Genomic DNA, 20589 nt, shown 5'->3' on the forward strand with positions numbered 1-20589 from the left:
AGTCATTTTGTCATTCTGTGTGTGTGAAAGAGAGTGAATTGTGTGTGTGTGTGTGTGCGCGTGAGTGTGTGTGTCTATGCAGTATCCACTAGCTAATGCAGCCTCATGTATCGGTGTTAAGAACCTGTCCAATACCTGTGTTAGAATTAAGATTTACTCTGTAATGAAAAAATGTGAAAGTAAAACTATGCCATATATCCAAGAGCCGGTCTCCTGTGGTTCCTGGCAGCGCCGTGCACGTCTCGGCTCCCTGCACGGCCCCCTGCAGGGTACCGGTCCGGCTCTGAATGCACGGTAAAGAGGTGCAGAGTCCCAGACATCGAGGCAGCATCGTGAGCAGCATCTCCTCAGGGAGACGCGTCTCCAGGAGTTCCAGGGTCTGAAGAGAAGGTCCAGATCCTGAACCAGTAGGGTCTGGGACGCCTCCCGCCTGGAGGAATGAGGACGCTTCATATCGACTCGCCGTATCGAAGGATTTGGTTCAGAAAGACATGAAAGATGCTTCGTTACCAGAATGGCGTCAGTTGATCCTCATTAAAACAACTTGATGTAAATCGATGCAGCCTGCAGAACCAGACTCAGGAGACTTTCATCTGCTGTCAGTTCAGCTAATGATCTGTCAAACCACATTCATCAGGAAAGTCGGCTGATTTGGTGTCTTCTGCGTCTCTTACTGTTTCATCCGAACTATTGGTGATCAGATGAAGGAACTGCTGTAACCCTAATGAACTGATCAGAGGAGTTTAATCGTTTCTTCTGAAACCCTGAGTATTTGTCCTCTTTGTCAGTGTTTATTCCTGGAGGCGAGGCCTCTGTTAGTCCCACTCAGGATGCTATCGCTCTGTCATTTCAGCTGGTGGACACTGTTGTTGTTTCCTTTCGGTCCAGCAGGGGGCGCTGCAGCGTCCTCCGCTCTCCCGCTTCCCATCGTTCCCTGCTGGTTAAAAGTACTGGACCCTGTGGTGGTCCGGTTTTAGTCCCCGGGCCCAATTTTTACCACCGCTGTGGAGGAGGAAGTCCCTTCCGCCAAAATGAGATTTAACCAAGTCAGAGTTCATTCTCAGGACGTGCGCGCGTGTTGCATGCGTGTGCACGAGGAATTAAATTAAACACAACCTGTTTGTGCACGCAGTTAAGATATAGGTCATGGTTTGCATAGCGTGTGTTTGTGTATTTGTGTGTGTGTGTGTGTGCGCGCGCGTCTGCAGAGCATCCGGATGCTGCGTCCTCCTTCAGTGTTTTCCTTCGCAGGAGGCGATGAAGTAATGATGTGTGCGTGTTGTGATGAAGAGCTGAGGAAGAGGAGGAGGAGGGAGCACTGCGCTCTGCATCTCCTGCTGCTCCGCCCCCTCCTCCTCCTCCTCCTCCTCTGATTGGCTGCTGATGACATCAGGCAGCAGAGCTCTATTGTTGGAAAAGGATGAGCTCATCTCAGCGAAGCCAGTCTGAGGGAGCTCAGAGAGGAGCAGCAGCAGAGAGGAGGAAGAGCAGCAGCAGAGAGGAGGAAGAGCAGCAGAGAGGAGGAAGAGCAGCAGCAGAGAGGAGGACAGAAGGCTCCCTGCTGCAGGATTGCGTTTCCTGACCTGACAGCTCGTGCAGCCCTGCAGGAGAACCCGCCGTCCGGAGGTCAGTGACTCCCGCACCATCCACCACAGCTCAGAGAAAACATTGCCATTCGTGCAGCTCTGCACGTTTCTCTGTGTTTTCTGCTTCAATATCTGTTCTGAGGTTATAAAAAGTTGCACACAAGTAGAGACTGCAGCAGTGGCGCATCTCATTTCAGAGCTTCCCTCCAGTCAGACCCATTCTGACATCTGTAATACAGCTTTTCTCTACAGAACCGAGCTGCTGGAGTTCATTTTAGTAATGCAATATTAATGTGTGCATCTCTTTATGCTTCTTCCACACTGACTGCAGTGACTGCAGGGATGGACATGGGTGTTATTTGTGCAGTTGGTCTTTTGAAAGCATGAACAGAGTCTGGCTCTTTAACTTGAGGAGAGCAGCTCTGCTCCCGCTGACTGCAGCTCACTGCTGCTGTGGAGTAAGTCCTGTTCGGCAGGCTTCTTTAAACACCTGCTGCTAAGGTAGAGAATGAAAACACCTGTTTAGAGAGTGTTAGAAATGGTGAAGTCTGTGACAGTTCTTGTGCACATTTCAAGAGATTGATTGAATAGATGTGTTTATCTATAATAACCTTAAAGCAGTGCTTTGAACAGATGTTGGTGGCCGGCCTATAACGGGTTAAAGACTGGAACGTAAACAGAGCAGAGAGCCACAGTTATCATTCAGAGCACTGACTGCAGAGGAGTCACACTCATGGTGTTGAATGAAACGCTGCATCACATCTACAACTTATCAGAGACGATCTGGAGCCAGAGGCAGTTTCACTGCAGTCAGACAAACGCGAAACACTTTCACACATGAATACTGACCTGAGGAGTCTCAATGTCTGTTTGAGACTGAAAAACAAAAACAAAAAAACAGGTTTTGGTGTTTTTGAGGTGGAGCGGTGGATGCGCTCAGTTGTGTTTATGCAGGTTTTCCACCACCCAGCAGGGGGTGCTGCAGCACAGGGCTCTCCCACAGTTCAGTCAAACTGCAGCGTTCACAGCGATTTAATCAGTGTAGTACCACTTCCCTCCACAAGAGGGTGTAGTGAGCATCCCCAGTCCAGAGGAGAGGAAGAAGGGGATAACAGCTGGAGATGTGATGAGAAACACCGCCACCCAGTGGACAGAGACGACATGACACCAATAGACACACGACGCAACCAGCAGCCACAACAGCTCCATGCTGCAGGACTCATTTAAAATGGTGTGTGTGTGTGTGTGTGTGTGTGTGTGTGTGTGTGTGTGTGTGTGTGTGTGTGTGTGTGTGTGTGTGGTCCTGCAGACATGGTCTGGTCCCAGGAGAGAGAGGCGGAGCGCCCCCCGCTGTCCGTCATCCTGCCACGACTCTACCTGGGAGCGGAGAGAGACGTCACTCAGGTGAATGAGGTGGGGGGTCGACTGGGGCCATGGGGGTCCGGGGTCCACGGGGGTCCACGGGGACCCATAGGGTCTTGACCTCACACAGCGGTAGATTTCTCATCGACAGCAGCTTGCAGTTAAAACAGGAGAACACAAGGAAACCAAGAGGAACAGGTCACTTCTAGACCTGTAGAGAGTGTCACATGTTAAGGGGTCCAGGACCCCCCAGGAGGACGTCCACTGACTTCACATCACCAGATATTAGTCTGGTACCCGTTTTCTTCTTCAAACACTTCAGGCTGAGTTTATGAGCTGGATTTTCTGGGTAGAAACAGAGTCTGCAGAGTTCTGCTCACAAGACGACGATTCAGCCAGACAGACGTGCTGTTTCACTTCCGACCAGCAGGTGTCAGTAAAGAGAGAAGCTGTCAGTGAACGTTCAGCAGCAGGTGAAACTCTGCCAGATCGGGAACAGTCAGTCAGGCTGTTTTGTGTTGGTTCTCAGTGAGTGAACCATCCTTTCATCATGAAGAAACTGCGGTGCCTGACGTGTGTGCGTGTGTGTGTGTGTGTGTGTGTGTGTGTGTGTGTGTGTGTGTTCAGGAGCAGCTGGCCTCTCTGGGGATCTCCTACGTGCTGAGTGTGAGCCGCTGCAGCCCCCAGCCCCCCTTCCTGCCCTGCTCCAGGTTCCTGCGGATCCCCATCGACGACTCGCTGTGGGCCGACCTGCTGCCCTGGATCCCCCAGGCCCTGAGCTTCATCGGTCAGACTGCTGCAGCCCCGCGCTCACCGTGTTATCTGTGTGTGTGTGTGTTAACTCTTCCCCTGTGTGTGTGTGTGTGTGTGTGTGTGTGCAGATGCAGCCATGTCCTCGGGCTCCTCGGTCTTGGTGCACTGTGCCGCCGGGATCTCTCGCTCCCCGGCTCTGGCTGTGGCCTACATCATGTACCGGCTGGACCTGGACCTGGACCAGGCCTACAGGTACACACACTGACACACACTGTGCTGCAACTCATGGGCCTGGTGTGTGTGTGTGTGTGTGTGTGTGTGTGTAACCGCTCCTGTGTGTCTCCACCCTCAGGTTTGTGAAAGAGCGTCGACCCTCCATTTCCCCCAACTTCAACTTCCTGGGCCAGCTGCAGCACTTCCAGGCCACGCTCAGCCAGAAGGCCTCCGGGGGGGCGCCTCTTCACCCGGGGGCAGGAGGAGCAGGTGGCGGGGCCCCCCGGCGCCAGAGCAGACCCCCCCCACACTGACGGAGGCAGCGAGGACTCGGCGCTGCAGAGACTGGAGCTGACGGACGTTAACGGGAACCGGCCCGCTCTGGCCCCCCAGGTCCCTGAGGCCCTCCAGGTCCCCCAGACCCCCGAGCCTGCGGCCCCCAGCCCCCCAGCGCCAAAGCCCCCCTCGTGCTCCGCCTCCCTGCGGGAGAAGAGGAAGAGCCTCACCCTGTCCCTGTCCCCGGTGGGCGTCTCGCCTCCCTCCCCTGCAGACACTGAGCGCCCCCCCAGGGAGGGCAGACAGACCGGGGGGGCCCCCCGGGCCCCGCACAGAGCCCCCCCCAGCCAGTGCAGCCGGGCGGAGGCCAAGGAGGCGGGGCTTCTCTCCCCGTTCAGCCTCACGCTCAACAAGCTGATTGGCTGGGGGGAGCGGGTCCTGCTGGGGGGGGTCTTCCTGCCCCCGGTGCGGATGGGGCAGCCCGCTCTGCCGTACCGGTGCTGAGGGCGTGGCCTGGGGGCGGGGCTAAACCACGCCACGGCACAGCTGGAGGAGCTGACTGACAAGCTCCAGGAGAACATGCAAACTCCACACAGTCAGGACCGGAACGGACCGGAGCAGACCGGACCGGACTGGAACCCCCCCCCCCCCCCCCCCCCCCCCCCCCCCCCCCCCCCCGGCCTGCTGGTCATAATGTTATGGCTGACCTGGGACTGGCTGTGCTGCAGACACTGAGACGACCTCTGTCCTCTGTTTATTTATTTATTTATGTATTTATTGCGGAGCCGCCGGCAGGTTTGTCTCATGACGGAGCAGATCAGGACTTTACCAGCCAGGTCAAAGGTCGACGTCTCCACAGGTCTGCTCTGGCTCGGGAGCAGCGAGCCAGCTGCAGGAACATCTGGGGACCACAGCCCGGTGTGTCCTCCTGTCCTGTCATTAAAACGAGTGACCGACCTTCCTCTTCCTGTGGTTATTTATCTGAGAGCAGCAGAGCCAGGTGACCAGGAGTGAAGTCTGAACGCGCTCTTCTCAAACTCCAGAATAAAGTTTATTTGATCCAGACGTCTTCACGAGACAGACTGAAACGTGAGGACACCCACAGCCGTCACACACACTAGCTGTAGCCTCACTGTTCTCTGAAGCCTCTGAAGCAGTCTGACTCCGGGCACTCATCCGTTCTTTGGTCTGATCGTGAAATATTTGAACAACAAATGTGTAAGAAAGAAAAGTTAAACCTTGAATGAGTGAAGAACTGACAGTTCTGTCCTGAACGAACAGGTAGAAACTGGATCAAATGGAGAAGTGGTGGTGATGTTATCACTCAGCCTTTCCACGACGACAGGCGGCTGAAAAACACCTTCAGGACCCGCCCACTGGAGCTTCTCAGCCAATCACAGCACAGTCACTGATGAACTTCCTTTCTACTGTACTCTCTCACACACACACACACACACACACACACACACACACACACACACACACACACACATTCATCTCTTGCTTGCATACATTTATGTGTGTAAGAGAGGAAATATGTGTGTGAGAGCGCCAGAAAGATTCATGTCTTGTACGGTTTGACAAAGTGAGCATTTCTGAACACACACTCCTTCCTCCTCGCTCCTTCCTGCTCCGGATCAGACACTGGAAACACATCCAGAGAGGAGCTGGCTGCTTTCTGAGTGTGGCTTTAAAACACAGCGCCATCTAGTGGCTGACACACGCGCGCGCGCGCGCACAGAGCAGAGTTATTTGTTGCCTCTGGGCTTCATTTTTCCTCAGAGGGTTAAAATCCCCCTGAGGAAGGGAAGTCTGACGTTTCTTCAGGCAGCAGGAGGCCATGTGGGACACTGCGCGGTCCAGCAGGGACCGGGGTCTGGGGGACCGGGGTCTGGAGGACTGGGGGACCAGAGGACCGGGGGACTCGGATCTGGTAGAACTGTATAAATGACGTCACGGATCCTCCGAATGACCAAATAAGGAAACTGACGCACCAAGTCGGAATTCGCGCGGCCGGTTTCTGTGTGTGTGTGTGTGTGTGTGTGTGTGTGTGCGTGCGTGCGTGCGCGCGGGCCTCCCGGGAGTCCTCAGCGGGCGCGCAGCGGGCCGGGGAGCAGGCAGCGAGCCGCCGCTTGGTTTCTCCAGGAAAGAGAAAAGAGGAAGCAGTTCCGCCCTCCGAGAAGCAGCCGGAGCCGCAGGCCGAGCAGAGCAGCGGGAGGACCCCCGGACCCCCGGAGCCCCGGAGCCCAGAGCCGACCCGCCCCGCCGCGCATGGACAGCTGCGCAGCCTCGCGCACGGACTTTGCCTTTTCCCGGTCTGAAGCTGAACTCTGGATCCGACATGAGCGCGCGACTGTGAAGCTGCGCCCGTAGAGAGAAAGAAGAAGAAAAACTCCCGACAGCGTCAACAGGTCCGTGGATCCCCCCCACCCCCTCCAGAAGCTCCAGACTCGGCCTCAGGCCCGGAAGGATCCCGGTCCGGACGGAGACAGCGGCTCACCGGCGGCATGAGCGGAGAGGAGGAGCGGTACAAGCTGGTGGTGGTGGGAGGCGGAGGGGTGGGCAAGAGCGCGCTGACCATCCAGTTCATCCAGGTACCCCGGCCGTGTGTGTGTGTGTGTGTGGGGGGGGGGGGGGGGGGGGGGGGGCATTTCCTGAACAAAAACACACTTTTTAAGCGTCAGTTCACCGTCAGTGATCGTCTCGGTTCAAACACAGACAGACTGACTTGGAGCTGGACTGAGACCAGTCTATCGGTCATCCCTCTCCTCAGTGGGCTGGGTCTGATCCAGGTGAGCGGTCACTGTGACGAGCCCGGCCCGGTCCGGTCCGGACCAGGCTGAACGCTCACCGGGTGTGTGAGTTTTCCAGTGAGCCTGGATCCTCGGTGTGAGTGGAAGAACATGCAGCAGACTGCATTCCAGCATGACGGCATCATCCCTGAGGGAGGCACGGCGGAGGCAGCATCACCGCTCAGGGCTGCGGCTCCTCGTCCCTCCCAGACGCCGAGGACTCAGCAGGCTTCAGAGGAAAACCCTCCTGGAGTCCAGCAGAGCGGCTGTGCACGAGCTCAGGCCTCCTGAACCCGGAGGGGAGAGCTTCACTGCAGCTGCGCTGCGGACAGGGACAATGAAACGACCATGCTGGTCCTCCCAGGGACCCTCAGAGTCCTTCACAGCATCTGCTCTCTCCTCACCGGAGCCGATTGCTGCTCAGAACTGAAGACTCATGAAAACCCACTTCAGTATCTTTCTACGAAACTGAAAATGTAGCACTGTACTCAGAAGTGTCGAGGCAGAGTGAGCCGTGCGGCGATGCCCCCTGCTGTGAGAAACAGATTGACCACATCCTCTGTCTCTGCTCTCTGGAGTCCACGTGTAGTTTGGTACTTGGAAGGAAGCAATTAGCTCGAATGTGTCCTTTTATTGGACGCTGGTCTGAAGTCCTGCGGGCGGCCGTTTCCGTTTGAGTAGCAGCGAGTTGAAGCGTTCACCTGGACGGGTTCCGTCGCTGAAGACCGGCTGAGGTTCTAGTAATCGTCCTTCACTGAAACCACCCGTCTATTTTTAAAAGTGTGGTTTGTGTTGTCAAAGCAGCTTCAGAAAGCCGCCGTCACTTCCTGTGTGCGGCCGGAGCTCACAGCGTGTGACGGCTCTGCCTTCCTGGAGACGTCTGAGGAGACGGGCTTCAAGACGTCCTGCCGCGCTGACAGTCCAGTCCTGAACCAAACTGGTAGAATCAGGAACGGTAACCCCCCCCCCCCCCTGATTTTAAGCCCCGTAAATGTACTGAAGGTGAATATAAAGTTGGGTCTTGTGGATATTTTGGTAACACGCACATGTCTGAGGCTATTCTGGTTCTTGACAGACAGCATGCAGACACCTGTACAGACTCAGGAGAGCAAGAAACCAGTAACGCTGATTGTTGTTCAGTGATGTACAACCATGCAACTGAAATTTTGATGGGATCAGACGACCAGAAGCGTAATAACTCTGGTTAATTCTATTTTGGATACTGGCGGACCTCTAGGTAAGCCCTGTTGTGGGATTCTGTGCTCATGTGTAAATCATAGACGTCACAGTGCAAAGCATTATGGGATTAACCCACTGAAATGAATCACTTCTTGATATATATACTGGCACAATATTCAGATTACTCTGTTCATGTCAACAGGCCAGCCTGATCCTCTAATCTGAAAGAATTCAGTCAGATTGACCTGAGGTGCCCTGGTCAACAGCTGGTAGCCGAGCGCCAGCTCTCCTGGCCCGCCGGCGCTCCAGTCGCCAGGTTTACAGACAGCTAAGTGTCTGGAAACCTGGCTGTTGAGCTGCAGACTGGTGTCATGAGAGCAGCTCTGCAGTGGAAGCTGTGAGAGGTTCTCATGGAACCAACACACCTGCTTTTATTAACGTCTGTATGCTGTACTCAATTTATGATTACTTCAAGGTAATGGCAGCCATCTTGGACGCCGTCTTGATTTAAGAATTTTTACGTAACAATAACCCTACTGGAAATAGCAGTTTCAAATAACCATATTCACTAATGTGGAACAATCAGTGTTACACATTTCTCGCCCTCCTGAGTCTGCAGAGTTAACTATAAGCTGCATCTGAAGAGCCGTGATGCAGACGTGTACACGGTACCAAAATATCTGCAAGACCAGAGGTGGGTATGTAACGACAAGTAACGAGCGTTACAAGTAGTTAAATTACTTTTGATGGGAACGAGTAGTGTAACTGCACTACTCCTTCCAGATTGGTAGTTAAACTAGCGTTACAAATGAAACGCTACGATCGTTACTTTTACAATGACTGCAGATAGAGCAACCAGAATATTAATATTTAAGCTGAGTTTTTTTTTTTTCCACCAGTAGATGGAACGGCGGCCACACGAGCAGCTGCTCGCCATCTCTTCCGGGTCAGGGCTGATGGAACCGTCACAGTAAAATTGGTTGCCTTCTATAAATCTGTGCCCCACTGACACACTGCACTCCCTCCTACTGTAAATGCCCCTTTTAAAGGAACACTCTGAAGATCAGGGACCCACGCCCTTTCCCTGTCATTGACAAAGTCAGACAAGCTCAGAAATCCCTGTGTCTCTGGTTCCCAGCTGTTAGCATCGTAGTTAGCTTAGCTCAAAGCTCAGCTGGAGGTCAATCAGAGCCGGACTACGCAAATGGACAAAATCCTCCTCCCAGTGGTCCAGGGGACGGCGTATTAACACGTGAAGTCAGTCCCAATGGTTATAAAACATTTTAAAAGACGAGTTTTCTTTTCAATCCGTTAAAAAAAAAAAGTTTTGATCCACAGACCTGCGCATGGCAGCGCTCTGCGGAGGATATACCGGAGCACAGCTCCGGAGCACTATGCAGTAACGAGTAGTGTAACTTCGTTACTATTTCCATGGAGTAATCAAGTAGTGTAAGGCACTACTTTTTTCAAAAGTAACTAGTAACGGGTAACTCTTTACTTTTTTGAGTAACGGACCCCAACTCTGTTCAAGACCCAACTTTATATTCAACTTCAACACATTGATGGGCTTAAACTCTGAACACGATGAGTCATTAAGGGAAACAACACGTTTGTGTCGACATCTTGGATTTTTCTGGTCGTCATCTTGGAGTGTTGAGTAGGTTTGAAGAGTGTATGTACCAAACATCATGCTTGTGTCACAAAGTGAAGGATTCTTCCTTCGCCTGCTGCTCTCCGGTGTTCTCCTGCTCTGAACTCACCTGAACTTAGAGAAAGCTTCACGCTGCAGCTCTGCAGAGAACCTGTTTCTTTTCATTCATTCATCCAGACAATAATATGAAGACTATGAAGACTAATGGAAAACAATCAAACAGACGTATCAAGGTGGGGTGTGTGTGGCCGTGACTCCAGGGAGCTCCTGCTAACGCCGCTCGTCTCTCCACAGTCCTACTTCGTGTCGGACTACGACCCCACCATCGAGGACTCCTACACCAAGATGTGCACGGTGGGGGGGAAGGAGACCCGGCTGGACAGTAAGTGTGGCCCGGACCGGACCCGCGGCGGGCGGCGTGTGTGAAGCGTGTGCGGCTGGAGAGCAGAGGGGGGTTGAACTCGCGCCCAGTGTTCGCTCTCTGCGTGTTTCATTCCCTTGTTAGGACTTGCACACTGCACCACCGCTGCCAGCATGCTGGTGTTTCACCACGCAGTGAATCATCACAACCCAGACCGCCGCGGAGCGTCTGTCTGAGCCCCACACACACACACACACACACACACACACACACTCACCGGAGGAGGTCATTATCAGCGAAGCCACCGATTAACACGTCAGGCTGTGTGTGTCGGGCCGGAGTGTGTGTGTGTTCAGGGTGGGACTCGAACACTCCCTCACAGTCACTGATTGTGATCCAGTCCTCCAGGAAGCCTCGGCCTCCTCCGCCTCGCTGTTTCTCACCCCAGCAAACATCTGCCGGAGATTTCAACATCTGTGTGCCTCATTCATCAGCCTGGGCTCGCTGTAATCAACGGCTGAAGGCCGTTTTTATAGGAACGTTATGAAACCCTGTGTGTGTGTGTGTGTGTGTGTGTGTGTGTGTGTGTGTGTGTGTGTGTGTCAGTCCTGGACACTGCAGGTCAGGAGGAGTTCGGGGCCATGAGGGAGCAGTACATGCGCTCAGGAGAAGGCTTCTTACTGGTGTTTGCGCTCAACGACCGGGGCAGGTAACTGTGTGTGTGTGTGTGTGTGTGTGTGTGTGTGTTTTCCTGACAGCAGGATTTAAATATAAAAAGCTCCGTTCTCTGTGAACCCTGCTCTGTGTGTGTCCTCCTGACGCGCCGCTCCGCTCCGCCCAGCTACCACGAAGTGCAGAAGTTCCACACCCAGATCCTGAGGGTGAAGGACCGGGACGACTACCCCATGGTGCTGGTGGGGAACAAGGCCGACCTGGAGCAGCAGAGAGTGGTCAGTGTGTGTGTGTGTGTGTGTGTGTGTGTGTGTGTGTGCCAGCAGCTCACAGACTCCCTGTGCCTCAGATCTCCAGAGAAGACGCTCAGGCGTTCGCCAGAGAGAACAGGATCCACTACATGGAGGCTTCAGCCAAGAACCGCTACAACGTGGACGAGGTCTTCATGGAGCTGGTGAACATCATCAGGTACGGACCTCCGTCAGCCCCCCGTCAGGCCTCCGTCAGCCCCCCGTCAGCCCCCCCGTCAGCCCCCCGTCAGCCCCCCGTCAGCCCCCCGTCAGCCCCCCGTCACTGACCGTCCCTCCTTCTCCACAGGAGGTTTCAGGAGCTGGAGAGTCCTCCTCCTCCCACTCACCACGCCAGGAAGCAGAAGAGCGGCGGCTGTCCCTGTGTCCTCCTCTGAGCAGCGCTCCACCCACAGCCTGTCCACTGAGGGGTGTGTGTGTGTGTGTGTGTGTGTGTGTGTGTGTGTGTGTGTGTGGATCAGAAAGGGCGCATCATTATCTTTCCAGATGGTTTTTTTTTGCACTTTTGCCAGAAACAACTTTAAAGTCAGAGCGACTGTGGACGTTCATGGACGGAGGTGAAAGGCGGAGCGTCCGTCACACCGCCACCTGGCGCGCACGTGAAACAACACCGCCCGCACGTCAGCGCGCCACGGACACCACACGTGGCAGTTCTTTCTGGTTTCATTTGCTTTACACAGTAAAAGTTCAAGAAAACCAGGCCAGAACAGAGGGATGAGTCAGACCAGGCAGGAGGGGGAGGACAGCAGGTCTTAGTGTCAAATAAACCTTAAACTGTTGAAGCTTTTTCTCTTTTGAACGCACCTATTAATCCTCTTTACCTGTTGGTATTGCCGAACGACATTAACAGAGTAATAACGAGTCGCATCCAGCTGTGTTACTCACAGCTGCGCCGAGTTTACTGTTGACCTTCACAATCTGTCTGCAGAGGTCAGAGGTAAAGAGCCCCAGTGGACAAAAGACAGTTATTGAGTCCTTAGCAGGACATTTACAGCGTTCACCAGTCCTTTACGACTCGTTAACACTGCGTCAACGAGTTGTTAAGGACTCGTTTTCACTGCGTTAAGGAGTAGTTAACACTGCTAAAGACTCGTTAAGGACTCGTTAACACTGTTAAGGACTCGTTAAGATCTCGTCAACACTGCGTTACGTAACGCTGCGTTGTCGACTGGCGCCTTCAGCTGCTCGCTCATGTTCGTGGTTGAACTGCATGTTGTAAATCGCTCCGTTGTGATTGGATCCAGTTCATTCCGTGTTTGGTGTTTCACAAACCCTCATTAAAAGTTTTGCCTGAAACTTCACCGCAGCGTGATCTGGGCGCAGCGGTGTGACGGTGTGTTTCTCTGGGTTTCCATGGCGACACACTGGCAGCAGGCTGGCCGCTGTTAGAGGCGTATTTTGGTTCACATTCAAGCGTCAACGTTCAACATTTGTTGTGCAGAAACAATCGAAGCATGTCTGTATGCGCTCTGACCAGCGAGGTACGACTGGCTGTGGTCGTGTGACGACAGCTGAGCCGTTTCCGTGACAACTGAGTGACGGTGGCGTGAGCTCTAAAGTCCTGGAAAAGCCGAAGTGACCTTGAGATGCTGTGTAGCAGCGCCAGCCGCCGCACAGGCTCTGTAGAACAAGCCAGTAGAACGGCCCCGTTTCCATTTCAGGTACTTCCTTCTTCTGCTTTTAATTTGAAAGAAACGGCCGGCTGAAGATGACACCTGCTTTGTCGAACACTCTGTTGCCTTTTCTTGTTAAAGAGGATTCATATTTTCCTTGGAGCATACAGTCACGTTGTCAGTTTTATATTGCGATGACCAATCACTTTTATACTTCATTAAAACATTTATTTCAACGTTTCTGCCTCGTGTGTTTCATTTCTCCTCCTAAAAGCCTCATACTGAGGATTTCAGCTCGTCAGCATCTGTCGATCCAGGACGGAACCACACCAGAGCAGTGCTGGTTTCTCCCCTGGGGGGCGCCAGAGAGCTGGAGAGGAAACTGGTGGGAAAGAAGGAAGCAGTGAAATAACTTGTTTCTGTTTAGATTCTTGTTAAAGTTGAAATGAGTTGTGTTAGAAGTGTGACCACCGCCACGGTGGGAATGCTGCTGCTTTAAAGCTCCTCATCGGTTAATTCTGTCCATTTAAAGCAAGATTGTTTCACTTTTCTTTCTTTGGTTTCTAGAATAAAATGCACAACACGCTGCTTTTGAATGTGTTACTTGATTTTACAAATGGAATGAAACAAAACACAAGAAACTGCAGAAAGTCAGTGTTTTTACAGACTGATTCCAGGACCTCGTTTCATGTTTCAGATTTTAATGTCTTCACTGCAGTGAGAACATGGTTACGACACTGCTTCGCTCTCAGTGGTGTGACAGTGAGCTCTCCAGAGCCGCCGCTTCCTCCTGGAGCCTGAGGTCTTCAGCTACACCCAGCAGACTGTCAGGAGGCTGAACTCCGTCCGCAGACAGCTGCTGAGGAGCTCTGCTGCTGTGGACGAGTGGAAGGTCCTGCTGGAGGAGGAGAGGAGACGATGTCCAGACGGGATCGAACACTGAAGATGGAGGAGAGTCTGGAAACCTTTTGAGGCATAGCTGACCTGGATCCTCCTATCTTTTATCAATATACTTGACCATCCTCGGCAGGGTGGCATCAAGGGTGGCACGGCCTTTTCTGGGGGTGACAAATGCCCCCCCCTGCCACCCTCCTGGCCCTCTCACTGATTTACCGCCCTCTACTGGTGGGCCTCCACGGGTATTCTAGCTGTGAGGAAGTCTGAGTACTCAGAGGAAACTTGCTCAGACTCATTTGAAACACAGACGTTTGACATGGAATGACCCGGGCTGGGGATCAAACCGGGTTACTCTCACCGGGAGGCTTTTCCACTACACCCCCTGTAATAACATCCTTTATACAGACAGTTCCACCCAGTGCCTTCATCCAGCCTGACGTTTGGTTTTAGGGCCCAGTGTTCAGAGCGGCCGGTCTTCACAGCTGGCTGTTCCGACTGTTATCAGTCAGGTTCCATCAGGTTCCATCAGTCCGAGGCCGCCGAGCCGAGAGCAGCTCACTGCGCTCCGGTGGTTCCTCCCTGCAGCTGGTATGCAGTCCAACAGGTTTGTGACGGGACGTTCCTGAGGCGCAAACAACACCGCCGCACTGGTCTCGGCAGTTTCAGGAAGTGGCAGCGTGAGTGAGAGCAGGTCGGTGCGTGAGGCCCCGTGAAGGGAAGGTCAGCGGACAGATGGAGCAGACTGCGGCCGGACAGGTGAGTGCCCTTCCGTCCAGGTGAGCGCCCCACCGCCGCCGCCGCCGCCGCCGCCGCCGGCGTGGATCTGCCGCTCTCACGCTCTTCCTGCCTCTTCTCTGCAGTGGTTTTCCCGGCTGGCTCTGCTGTCAGCGCTGTGGATTCCCCTGCTGCAGGTTTCCCACTGCCGTGTCGTCTACAGACACGCTCCAGGTAGACCACACCTCTTCAGACCTCCACCCAGAACCCCCCACCTCTGGGGAACGCAGTCCTGACAACATGCAGCCATGAAGTGCCTAGAAACTCTTCATCAGAGAAATGTTCTTTCTCCTTAGCATTTGATCTTTCCACGGTCCGCTTCATTTTCATGTTTTCACTGGCTTCTTCGTGAAATACTACTGCTCTGTTTTTCAACGCCATACAAAGTGAAACCAGCTGTCATGGAGGACGTGAGACCGAGCGTCTGTCCAGGGATTCTCAGCTGATGTGAAGACAAAGTCAAAGATTGCTATTAAAAAGCCCCAAAGGCGGACTTCTTCTGAGTCTGAGCCCCAAACAGGACAGTCAGGGTTGATCCGTCACGGGACATCATGGTTCATGGTCCAGGTCCCTGTGCGGTCTGGTTGTGTTGGTCCAGGTCTGGTCCCTGTGCGGTCTGTAGTGAGTGTCTGTGATGTCGGCCCTGCAGGAGCCCCCCTGCAGCTGGACCAGCGGGCGGCGGCGTCCTTCCTGTCCCGCTCGCTGCTCTATAACAGCTGGGACTTCGAGCTGGTGGTGACCGACAACCTGGAGAGGGAGTGCATTGAGGAGCTGTGCAGCTACGAGGAGGCCAGAGAGGTGTTCGAGGATGACGTCGCCACGGTAACACGTCTGCCGCCGTCTCCACGACGACAACCACGAATCAGACTTTAACAAACTTTAACAGAGTTTTCATTTTGAGCGTTTGGCGCCGGTCTTAAAGGTGCAGCATGTAGTCTTTAGGTAATACCACTACTGTGCTTTAGGTGGCAGAAGTGAGTCGGTGCGGAGCTCCTCACTGGGTTAAATGAGACTTGTTTCAGTTTGCAATCCAGAAATACACAGAACGGCTTTCAGACTGTCCTCTGCTTCATTTCAACAGGACTTGTTCTGGACCGAGTACGTCAACAACCAAGGTAAAGCTCAAAGCCGATCTGCTTCACCTGAGAGAGCAGCATTCAGCTAGCGGCTGCCTTTCAGCACTGAGAAGAAGATAGAACAGTTATACCAAATCTCACACACACACACACACACACACACACACACACACACACACACACACACACACACACACACACACATAAATCTTGACTTGACTTGAGTCCATTCATTGTGCTCTCCTGTCTTGGATGGAGCTTTTTCATTTCTACAGAGGAAGAATTCAATGTGAAACTTTTACAATCTGAGACTTTAAAATTCACTGACAACGTGGGATTCAAAGACCGTATGAAGAGCAGAATAACTCGCTGCTGGAAAACACTCAGAAAATGTTTTTGGGAAGAGAAGGCGGTTATGAATTAAGGGGTAAAGTTACAATTAAAAGTTCTTGAAGTTTCTTTCAATGGGTTGTGTGTTACTCTCTGTGGAACAAACCGTCAGTTTCAAGAAGGGTATAAAGCACTGAATCTTAATGGTGATGAAGGTTTGTTTGATGGATCATGTTGAATTGGTAAATATCATGGTCCTCATGTAGGTAATCGCTGAACTACTGATTTCTGCTTGTAGGAATGTACTGAGATACCAAATGAAGAAAACCGATTGTCTCATTCAGGAATTAAAAGATTTAAGGATACGATGAATCAAGTCTGTACTTCTTCCAGCTCCTCTTTGTTCATATAAAGCCAGACTTACAGACAGATTGTGGACAGATTCTATATATATATATATATATATATATATATATATATATATATATATATATATATATATATATATATATAAAACTTGTATAATTTTCAATTGATTCTTCCTGGTTTTTTTCTCACAAACAGAAATTTGAAGTTCTGACCCAGGATCATTTGGTCTTTCATTTTCATTTGAGAGAAGAAAGTGAAAGAGTTCTGGTGTGCAAGGCCGCATCTGACCAGAATCAGCAGCAGTGTCCGTTCAGACAGTTCAGAGCGTCTCTGAATCACTGCGGAGCCTCATGAACTGGAACCCAGACAGAACCCGGAGGGCGTGGTGGAGTGACTGCCGTCTGCCTGTGTGTCTCTGCAGAGTCTCCACCCTGGGTGGATGTGTCTGGGCTGGTGGCCGGGATCCTGGCCATACTGGTGTGTGCCGTCATCGCCACCGTGTTGGGAATCTACTGCTACAAGTCCAAGAACAAGGACAGACGGAGGGCCGGCCGGTGAGTTCACACGGCTCATCTTCACTCAGGACTCGTCTGCTGACTTCGTCTCAGCTTTCTACTCCCAGGAGCAAGATCTGTGGAAACAACTTGTTTCTTTCATAAAATTTTCCAGTATTATTTAACAAATCCAGTGGATCCACGCTAACAAACTCCAATCTGATGAACAGCCAGGACTATTTCAGAATTATTGGTCCTTTAGAATGTGTCGTGAATAAAAGGCTAACTGCTGAGAGCGGTCCCTGTTTAGAGCGTGAGAAGAGTCCAGACGGTCTGCCCTGACCTGGATGTATCGCTGTGATCACTGCTGACTCAGGAGGAAGCTGCTCTGCCGCCACCTCCAGCAGAGCGCCATCGCTGAGTCTCTCAACACTCTCATGGATCTGTGGTGGCCGGACGTTTCCTCCCCCCTGCGCAGGACGGTGAGCACATTCCTGCCCCTCTAACTGCTGGCTGTTCCTCTGTCTCCGCCGTGCAGCGTCCCGGTCAGGATGGCGGCGGACGGACGTCCCGCTCCGGAAGTGGTTCCCCTGTCCGGCATCATCGCTCCTCCCCTGCCGAGCTACAGCGAGGCTCTGAACCGCAGTGGCCAGCACGACGCTCCTCCACCGCCGTACTCAGGGTGAGCAGGGCTGCAGGGCCTGCTGGGCCTGCTGGACCCATGCGGATCACAGCAAGGCCCGATGCAGGTCCAGGATCCACACACACGCAGAGGAAACATGTTGATGAAAGCATAGTGCTTTGTCCAGGTTAAAGAGCTGCCGGGTCTCACACCTCTCACTACAGAGGAGCTGCAGTCACTGTAGATCAGAATCAGAATCAGAGTCGGGTTTATTGCCGAGTACAGTCGCCTGTACGAGGAATCTGTTTTCGGTGGAGGTGCAAACGTTGACAAAGAAAGGGACAGATTTAAAAAGGTACAGGTATAAAATATAAATCAGAGTAATTCAGACCAAAACAAGAACACAAGAGCAGCTGTAGAGTCACTATAGAGGAGAGGATGAGTTTTTTGAGCCTCATGTGGTTTCACAGTTGCAGGAAACAGACTTCTTGGTGTTGCAGATTTTGCAGCGGCTCCCCCTGCTGGATTTTAAGGAAACCACATATCTACAAATCCTTAAAATAAAACACAGAAATCAGTGTGTCCACCAAACACAACAGAGAAGCTGTTTATTTAATTTGGAATTAGGTCAGTCTAATGGAACATCAGTATAATGAATGTTGTATCTAATGCGTTGATGTAAAGCGAGCAGAGGAAGAGATAGTTGTACTGATGACTGAGACAAGTTATCTCACATTATTTAGAACAACAACATGAACAACAGTGTTTGATTGTGTGACCTGCAGTCTGAAAACCATTCTAAACACACGCCCAATAAAGTTACAGACTCATATTCATATTCAGTCTTTCATTTGTACATAACAGATTAGTGGCACTCAATCGGGCCTTTTTGTGTTTAACTAGAATGAGTCAAACTAGTGGTTTCGGTTGGCTTCGTTCTAGTTTTAGAGAGATTTGTTTGTATACAGGATTCTATTGATTAGTCTGAATAAAAAGTCTTGATGTTTGGAAACACTGCAGGGTGAAAACCATTTGATTCGGGCTTTATGACGGTTAAAACTCTGATGAGTCGGTCCTCTGGATTTGTCCTCACAGTTATTCTTTTCACACATTGTATGATTAGAAAGACTGGCTGTGTGGAGACGACGCGCGTTAAGATTTGAAGCTGGACGTGAGGAGAGCCTCGCTCCAGCAGCTGCCCTGACAGCAGCCTGCTGCATGTCTTTTGTGAAGCCTGGAGGTTTTTCCAGGAACAAAAAAAGGCTGGACTGATTACTCAGCTCCCTTGCATAAGAACCCTCCTTCAGCGCTTCCCGTGTCTGTCCACAGGGGGGCGCCCTCGGAGCCTGCGGATCCACAGGACCATGCAGGAGATGAAGAATGAGGAGGACGGATGGAGGCACCGTGGTGGCGACTGGAGCCAAGTCGAGGATTTGAGCTGTTTGTGATATTTATGAGTCCAGGATGGAGTCTGACTCGCTGACCTGGAGGATCTGAGGAAATGCTCCGACCTTCCGTCTGTCTGGAATAGAGTGGGTGCAGCTGAAGGGAGGGGAGGGGGGAGGGGGGGGGGGTATCCTGGGTTTCTACTGTAGATAAAACTGTGTGATGTTGAGAAAAGAATTTTTTTTAAAAAATAATACCATTGCCAATATTTGTTCTTTGACACCAAGACATGTTTTATGTAATAAATTACATAACAGTTTCACTTGCTTCCAGTCATGTTTTTGTTTGCACATCAGGAGACAGGATGGCTGCAGCATGTGTCCCTTCTGGTTCTTCCACAGTGAAGTCTGCAGAAGGGACTGACCTCGGATCAGTGTGCGGACAATCCACACTCTGATCCCAGGAGAGCATCACATTTTCAGAGAAACCAGAGAAAGGTGTGGTGAAACTTTCTTATTTCAATGTACAGAGGAAAAATAGGCGAAAAAAAAAAAAAACCACTTTAGAGCAGGGGTGTCAAACATGAGGCCTGTGGGCCAAAACAGGCTCACAAGAGGCTCCAATCTGGCCGCCAACGGTAAAAGTTTTAAAGAAAATTTGGATTGTTCTTAAAATGAATTTCTTGAGCACAGCAGACACAACACAACACAGAGCTGAGCTGAGGCATCATGACGCTGACATGAAGACTGACTGCTATCAAGCCCCAAAGCCCGCCGTCAGGGGAGTTCGGAAAAACTGGCAGCATTCAACAGCAACCGGAGAGGCTTTTTTTAAAAATTATTTTCACTGCATTTTGCAGCTGAAGGTTTCATTAGATCTGGCTTTATGTTGATATTGTATCATTTTCTATAATAATTAGAAACATTTTTGTCACATATACTCCACAATGAAGACCACTTGAAGCTTTGAATTTACAGGTGACGATGGTTCTGTCTCGCCGCTCTGGCCCCTCTCAGGATGGGACTGGCTGTTCATGGCCCCGGAACTGAGACCTGTTCGACAACGTGGCATTACATTATGAAGTGTGTACGTGTGTGTTCTGAAAGGAGCTGTAGCACCCTGTATAAGCTTGTATTTCTGATTATTTGAATGTTTGTAGAGCTCAGGTTTTTATTTTCTGCTGGGTCCATTGTCATCTTCACTTTCCTCATCTTTCAGGCTCTCCTCTTGGTCCTCTTGAATCCCCCACCGCCTCTTGTCCCTCAGGCAGCTGTCCTCAGGAAAACGACATCAAAGCTCCGCGACCCTCCTCTCATGCACAAGTGCAGGAAGTCCACGGCACTGTAAAGAGAAGTAAGGAGAACATATTGAGTGTGTGTGTGTGTGTGTGTGTGTGTGTAAGGAGCACGCACCATATGTGTTTTGTCATTATGTGGAAGGCTGAGTGCAAGTGTGTTGCTTAACTGGTGAGCAATCACCAGGTGCATTATGGGAAGAAGGCAGGTGGGCAGAGGATGCTGCTCTGACAGGTAGCTTGATGTTCCCCACCGTGTCGTGGATGCAGAATCACCAGGATGATTCCAAAAACATTCAAAGGGACACGATGAGATGAGAATTCAGACTCCAGCTGGTTCACGTGGATCCACAGTGAGAAAAACATGATAAATGATGAACATATGATAAGACAGCTCAACGAAAACACAAACACAAAGGGGACCGACGCCATATTGGGCAGGGGGCCATGGATGTTCTGTCTATTTAGGAGGACGGTTCTCTGTCTCCTCAAGGAGAAGTGGTTTAGACTGACAGCTGGTTGACTGTCAGCGATTCCTCCTGCTCGAGCCAGGCCGGTAAAGCTTCAGAGAACAGACACCG

General features: G+C 51.7%; 4 protein-coding genes across 4 annotated transcripts in view; all 4 read left to right on the forward strand.

Moving 5' to 3' along the window:
* The window catches only part of ap2a1 (adaptor related protein complex 2 subunit alpha 1), a 29822-nt gene extending 16820 nt beyond the window's left edge, over positions 1 to 13002 (forward strand). The window contains exon 23 of the transcript XR_003931348.1: positions 11562 to 13002. The gene's annotated coding sequence lies outside the window, so the exon portion shown is untranslated. The remainder of the gene's footprint in view (positions 1 to 11561) is intronic.
* On the forward strand, positions 1468 to 4758 carry LOC115387197 (dual specificity protein phosphatase 8). The gene is given in 6 exon segments (XM_075410414.1): positions 1468 to 1626; positions 2896 to 2990; positions 3576 to 3735; positions 3830 to 3953; positions 4054 to 4207; positions 4209 to 4758. Coding segments are annotated over 5 exon segments (1017 nt in total). The 5' UTR covers positions 1468 to 1626; positions 2896 to 2897; the 3' UTR covers positions 4695 to 4758.
* On the forward strand, positions 6190 to 13002 carry rras (RAS related). The gene is made up of 6 exons (XM_030089810.1): positions 6190 to 6784; positions 10107 to 10194; positions 10780 to 10882; positions 11015 to 11123; positions 11195 to 11313; positions 11443 to 13002. The coding sequence occupies exons 1-6, from the start codon at positions 6698 to 6700 to the stop codon at positions 11528 to 11530; spliced, it is 594 nt and encodes a 197-aa protein (XP_029945670.1). The 5' UTR covers positions 6190 to 6697; the 3' UTR covers positions 11531 to 13002.
* A 1258-nt stretch (positions 13003 to 14260) lies between these two features.
* Positions 14261 to 19033, forward strand: prrg2 (proline rich Gla (G-carboxyglutamic acid) 2). The gene is made up of 7 exons (XM_030089809.1): positions 14261 to 14419; positions 14524 to 14611; positions 15087 to 15259; positions 15519 to 15552; positions 16634 to 16766; positions 17245 to 17388; positions 18658 to 19033. Exons 1-7 carry the CDS (start codon positions 14396 to 14398, stop codon positions 18710 to 18712), a joined length of 651 nt encoding a protein of 216 aa, XP_029945669.1. The 5' UTR covers positions 14261 to 14395; the 3' UTR covers positions 18713 to 19033.
* The last annotated feature ends 1556 nt before the right edge of the window (positions 19034 to 20589 follow it).

Source organism: Salarias fasciatus, chromosome 4 (assembly GCF_902148845.1).
Source record: "Salarias fasciatus chromosome 4, fSalaFa1.1, whole genome shotgun sequence".
NCBI lineage: Eukaryota > Metazoa > Chordata > Actinopteri > Blenniiformes > Blenniidae > Salarias > Salarias fasciatus.

Coding starts and splice junctions, on each gene's coding strand:
- rras (XM_030089810.1), top strand. CDS start 6,698: ATGAGCGGAGAGGAGGAGCGGTACAAGCTGGTGGTGGTGGGAGGCGGA. Junction 11,124..11,194: donor ACCTGGAGCAGCAGAGAGTG/GTCAGTGTGTGT, acceptor CCTGTGCCTCAG/ATCTCCAGAGAAGACGCTCA. Junction 11,314..11,442: donor GAGCTGGTGAACATCATCAG/GTACGGACCTCC, acceptor CCTTCTCCACAG/GAGGTTTCAGGAGCTGGAGA.
- prrg2 (XM_030089809.1), top strand. CDS start 14,396: ATGGAGCAGACTGCGGCCGGACAG. Junction 14,612..15,086: donor CGTCTACAGACACGCTCCAG/GTAGACCACACC, acceptor TCGGCCCTGCAG/GAGCCCCCCTGCAGCTGGAC. Junction 15,260..15,518: donor TCGAGGATGACGTCGCCACG/GTAACACGTCTG, acceptor TCATTTCAACAG/GACTTGTTCTGGACCGAGTA.